At 44.0% G+C, this 6,000-nt stretch overlaps 1 protein-coding gene across 4 annotated transcripts in view; it reads right to left on the bottom strand.

Annotated features, from left to right (window-relative positions):
- Window positions 1-686: 686 nt before the first annotated feature.
- Window positions 687-6,000, bottom strand: part of PPP1R12C (protein phosphatase 1 regulatory subunit 12C) — a 92,211-nt gene continuing 86,897 nt past the window's right edge. For all 4 annotated transcript variants that reach the window (XM_077259571.1, XM_077259570.1, XM_077259573.1 and 1 more), the window contains 6 exons: window positions 4,787-4,842; window positions 4,530-4,623; window positions 3,456-3,560; window positions 3,060-3,110; window positions 2,152-2,202; window positions 687-1,386 (listed from right to left, as the gene is read on the bottom strand). In XM_077259571.1, coding sequence (XP_077115686.1) covers window positions 1,300-1,386; window positions 2,152-2,202; window positions 3,060-3,110; window positions 3,456-3,560; window positions 4,530-4,623; window positions 4,787-4,842 — 444 coding nt within the window. In that variant the 3' untranslated portion in view covers window positions 687-1,299. The remainder of the gene's footprint in view (window positions 1,387-2,151; window positions 2,203-3,059; window positions 3,111-3,455; window positions 3,561-4,529; window positions 4,624-4,786; window positions 4,843-6,000) is intronic.

Below are 6,000 nucleotides of genomic sequence, written 5' to 3'. Positions count from 1 at the left end.
ATGTTTGAGTCCTTGCGGCCGCATGTTAACCAAAAAACATACCCGGGCAATCCCTCATTTTTTTTGCCATTTAACAGAAATGAAACATGCAGCCACGGGGACTAACATGTCACTCGAGCACCCACGATGCTAGGTGCACACCCGAGCACCCTGGGCAAACCAGAGTAACAAGCACCCGCGCCCATCACAACTAGTCTAGTATGGAGTTAAAACAAAAAAAAAAAAAGTCTGCCCCCACGCCGAAAAATGCAGAACACTGGATCCTTTCCACCACACTGTCACTAGGCGTTGGCCAAACCCTTGAGCCGATGACCATTTTCCCCAACCCTCCATACTCATGTACACAGATCAGACAAGCATGGGAAGAGGAATGAAAGACGATATTAGAAACAAAGTGGCTAAAACGTAATATGCCCAATCATCACCACCACCCCGACATCTTCTACTGAGAGTGCCGAGGCCCTATACACAATAGGCAGGATCGGCAGATTCTTGTAATTGCCATTAGTGGGGGGAAATCAAATACCCTATAGATGGGGCGGGAAAGCTGCGCTGTACTGGCAGTAGTTTACACACTAAGTCAGTCGCCATCTCCGTCAGCTTCAGTCACTACTGTACTACACATATAACAAAAAGGCGGAAACAGTGCAGCGGCTCACGAGATCAAAATACCCCGACGCGCGTGCTCACATCAGGAGGGTGCGTTACCTACATCCACCATTTTTATTGAACGATCTGGTTATTTAGTGCACGGCTGTGGACAAAGCGGTAACTGCACAGTATAAATAGGTGCGATCTGACGACGACCCTTGGTTATTGCTGTATGGACACATCGGGTATTTTCTACAGACACGCTGGGATTGCTGGAGATCACAGTGGGACAGACGGGGAGGTCCAGTGGTTAAACAGATGTTTGGTTATGGCAATGAATTAAACTTGTCCGTGGGCATCACCCGATGCCAGTGCCATCACTTGGGGAGGACATGTGAATATACATACTAGTATATATTTATAGATTATACATTAAAAAAAAGAATAAAACTATTTTAGAAACTAGGATCTTAGATTTCCTAGACATTCGCAGACGGGGGAGCTGGCTCTGAAAAGTCTGGCTCCAGTTTGTGCGGCCCAATGTCAAGCAAGACGTCTTTTCTGTTCCCAATGCAGCTTTCTCGGCCTCGGCTGCCAAGTCCGGGAAGACAGTGTTTTTGTTTTGTTTTTTTTGCCAAGCAGACATGTAGGACTGTTTTTTGGCCCGGACAGGCTGAAGATTGTGTATCAGAATGAGGATACCCTGCTTCACTTGGACAGTTTACTGATTACTCGGATCAGCGCTGCATTCTCGTCCTTCAGTCGCTGATTGTCTGCCTTCAAATCGGAGAGAACCTAGAACGAGATCAGAAACAAAGTCAAAGACTGGTCCTTACAACCATCGTTTAAAAGGGACATTCTCCATTCCATAAATAAAGGAAAAGTTATATCATTCCAAAATACTTTCGGCATCTATTCCTTCTTTCCTTGCACTCGTCAGGTTGGGACCATCATTAGCTACATCCAATGGATAAAAGTCTGTCCTGGTGTCCATGTGATGGCCATGATTGTGCAGGAAGGGTCATCAGATCTGGTGACAAGACGTTGTGACCACCCCATGACCAAGACAGGTAATTTTTTTTTTCCCTCTACATGGGAACGCTTATCGTTTACGTTCTAAAGATTGTGAGATTTTATTCAATAGAAAAGGTGATGACGTGTTATGATCGGTGAGAATCCAGCTTCTAGGTCTTCATCAATCAGAAGTACTGGGGGATTCTGAAGAAAGCAGACTACATTGCTCAGCTATCTCCACCAGTCTCACCCACAGTATATGGAGAGGTGGTCACACATACAAACTATCACTCCATTGTTGTGACCATTGGGGTCACAGTGGTTGTCCTCCACCACTCTGACACTTAATAATTCTTTGCAAGTTTTGATTTGATAATGGATTAACCTCCAAGTTGTCCTCAATAGGCTAAAATAAGGAGAGCACTCCAATGGCCATCGGTGGACATCTCAGCCCCAATACTTCCCATTCATATAAACTTATAACATATCAGGACTCTAAAAAAATGACCGTGATCTACATAGCCAAGATGGAAAAGGAGACATTACCTTTAACTCTTCTTCAAGTTCAGCTGCCTTTCGTTCTAATGCTCTTCTTTCCTATGGGAAGACACAGCAAGTAAAGATTATGGTGTCATTCTACTTTTATCAGCATTTCAACTTAAAAATCTACTTAAGCGAATGTGTCAGCAAGTTTTTGCCATCTAATTTGAGAGCAGCATAATGCAGGGGCAGAGACCCTGATTCCAGCTATGAGTCACTTGCTTGCTGTTTATTGCTGTTTTATCAGCAGGAGATTATCACTACAGGACTAGGTGTCTCATGCCTCTTGGTCCAACAATGCCCCCAGCTCTGATTAGCAGCTTTCTGACAGTGTACACAAAAAGCAGCCAATCAGTGATGTGGGTGGGGCTATACACAGCTCAGTATTCTGAGCACTGCTAGGAATGTATCAGAACAAACAGCCCAGCAAGTGATACATCACTAGAATCAGGATCTCAGCCCCTGCATCATGCTGTTCTCAGATTACCTGCTGGGAGTTTCGCTTTACAAGCTGAGTAACTGCAAATACTTTGCAACTCTGTGCCCATTTGAAATGTAGAGATCTGAATAACACATGTGAAATCCCCTCTAAATGTGACACCCAATCAGAAATAATTTTAGGACTATGTGGATCATTTCAAGACACCGTATTTATAAATGTATTTGCCATTACTTTAATTTGCCATTGATGGGGGATGTCCTAGAGTTCGGTAGAACCAGTGATTAGCTGCAGTGGTCACCTAATAAGTAACTGGTATGCAGGATATCACCTGGACAGGCATGTACAATAGCCTCATCCGCATCTCAGGGGGTCTGAATCTATTGGACCTGTCATTGATCATCCAATAACTGGCTCATATTTTTAGCAATAAAATGGTGAAAATTAATTATTAACCAGCCAACAAAATACATACAAATCGCTCGAGCTCCAGCAAGGCAGGTCTCTCCGCATGTCGCTCCTGGCGCTGGAAAAGAAAAAGACCAAATAGTCAATATGAAGTTCTAGGACTTCAGTCAAACATCCCAATTGGCGTTTTTTATTTTTCTACTGACAACCAACATGACCTCTATTACAAACCGCACCACCCTGACCGGTATACTTCATCTATGGGAAGGCCCATCAGTCCGTATCACTGCACAACAGGGCAGAAATGCCGGCCAGGAGTGATACTGGCAGGGTACAAAATATGCCGCTTACTGGTAATAAAATCCTCCTGGCCAGATGTCAATAAATGCCTGAAATGCTGATGCGATTGCGTCATTAGCCACACGACACCGCCATACAGCGCGTACGTGCTTTAAACCTATACCTGCGTGACCCGCTCCAGCTCCAGCCTTATCTGGGTGAGTTTCAGCTCTGCCTCTTGTAGCTGATCTCTCAGCGACTCATTTTCAGAAATTAAATCTTCATATAACTGTGGAACAAACAGAAGACATGGCTCCTTATCACATCAAGAAAAGTATAAAATGTCTGACCACAAGAAAATAGTTAAAAGGGAAAAAAAAGGCTATATTTATATTACATGACGGACAGCGTTAAAGGGGTTTGCCAGGCAAGTCTGCAACCACTGTGTCAGGATTCTCCAGCCCTGGGACCGCAAATATGTGATTTGTGTACATCCGGTCACATGCCGACTAGATGTGCGCAGCCTTGCTCAACGTCTAGTCAGAATGTGGCCTGAAGTGTGCAAATTGCATACTTGCCGTTAAATCCCACACGGTCCTTTGATCAAACTGATAATACACTGCACTGCTTATGCAGTGCATAATCCATCAGGTCCGCCGAGATACAAGGAGGTAATTGTTGAACCTCAGGATGCCTAAGCAACCAGAAGTACCCAGTGATTGTATTGCTGGGGTGCTGATAGTAGATTGCTCCCTCTGTCAGTCTAATATGTAACTACTCCCATGAAGCGATCACTATTGACAGGAGTGTGCTGGGACCGGAGCCAGTCCCAGTCCATGCAACAAGAGCTACGCTGTGTATAGCAGCCAGCTTCTGCTGTGGATACCATGGGTACAGCTGCTGTGTCAACCCTGGGACGTAACTATATTTCCAATTTTGGTGACGTACTTGCAATCTGGACGTACAGTTACGTCCTTTTGCGGGAAGGGGTTAAGGTTGGCAAAAATTCTTCCAATAACAAAGGATTTGATCAATTGCCCACCCCTAGTCCTACTGATTAGTCTACTCCGTCCATAGAGAAACCCTCATCCTCCTCCTCCCATCAAAGTCATCCTCTTAATATATGGCAGTCATCATATTACACAGCACTGTGCACTTACAATTGCTCATTTTGCCTTTCTACCCAGATAATTCTTCTCTTTTAAGAGATTACAAAACATTTTCCCCCAGGATTTCGGTGAATAGAATCTCCACGTACCTTTTTGTAATCTTTGTCAGGCTCATCTTTGTGCCTTGGAAATGAGTATGTCCCCGCTCTGAACGGCGAAATACTGTTGGCGCTTTCTGTTATCCTGCAATCAGTAAAGCAATTGCTGAATGTATGGCGTTGTGAGTGAACAATTGACAATTCCTGGAGCTAAGCGCTGCCATGTTGTCACTCAGGGGGCCATGTACTCAGATGGGGCAGTCGTAAAGTTTATGGAATAGAAAGAATAACTAGGAAGAGACAATTACCTGTGCCCGGATGTGTCATTGTGGTTTACAGCCTCGGTGTCCTCACTGTCCGTAACCTGCAAAACCAAACGCATTTAATGAGGTGTTCCTGAATAAACATCCCGCGATGGTAATAAAAGGGCAACCAAGTAAATACTGATAACCCCGCCATGTCCTCAGTAACTCAAAGCTTTGCATCTTTAACTCCTCAGCATACGTGATGTACAAAGCAAAAGTGCTTTTAAATAACTCAAGAGTTCTTAGCAATACTGTTTTTGATCAAAAAATAGCATAAAGGCCATCCTCACCGTTGACAAAGTGCCCCGATGGCCAATGTGAACATGTGTTTATGTGCTGCATGTATACCAACTTAATCCAAACTCAATTATTGTGTTTTTTCATTGTATTTTTGCTTTCTGTGCAAGCTGCAGTGTGGCCTCCCTATCCTGAGCTGGAGATTACATTTAAAAGCTTCCCCAGACTGGTGTCCATAGATTGGGACCCCATCCTTCTCTCTGCTCTTATTCACACACAGAGGTCAACACTGACACATGGTAAGGTTTTTTTAATATTAGACAGTGTAGGTCCCATCCCGATCAGGGCACCTTGTTGATGGTGGGATGGCTTTTATGCCATTTTGGATCAAAAACAGTATTACTAGGAACCCTGTGTTATTTAAATGCACTTTTGCTTCTTACTTATTTAGTCACGGCAGGGTTTTGCTCATTTTTTTCTCTTGTAGGTTTTGTTTGCTTTATGGCCAATGTGAACATGCGTTTATGTGCTGCATGTGTGCCAAATGTAATCCAAGCTCAGTTTTTGTGTTTTTTCAAAAACTTATATTAGGAAATTAAATGTAAACTTCTTAAAAATGGAACCCAACAATGTCCAAAATACTTTTCTTTCCATTTACTCCATGGATTTCTCTATGCTATTCAACGTACTGTACAGCTTATAAAAAGGGGTACATCGGGGAGATAAATAATTATCCTAATGCTCATCCATTCATAGATTATTAGGGTAACCTGAATAGTGCCGTTTTCCATCCTGTAATTCTGTGACGCTGGAGCTGCTCCTCACTGCTCCCCCTCACATCTGGGAGGTTCCTGTGTCACACCGGGGGTGTGGCCTGCTCCCAGCCCCAATGATCTTCTATTGAGTCCGATATCAGGGGGCGTGGCAGGGGCGCGGCCTGCTCCCCGCTGCTAATTTCTCCTTCCTGCAGTCCTATATCA

This window comes from Ranitomeya variabilis, chromosome 4 (assembly GCF_051348905.1).
Source record: "Ranitomeya variabilis isolate aRanVar5 chromosome 4, aRanVar5.hap1, whole genome shotgun sequence".
In the NCBI taxonomy this organism is placed as follows: Eukaryota; Metazoa; Chordata; class Amphibia; order Anura; family Dendrobatidae; genus Ranitomeya; species Ranitomeya variabilis.
The sequence above is the reverse complement of the archived record's forward strand: the minus strand, read 5'-3'. Positions and strand labels throughout refer to the sequence as shown.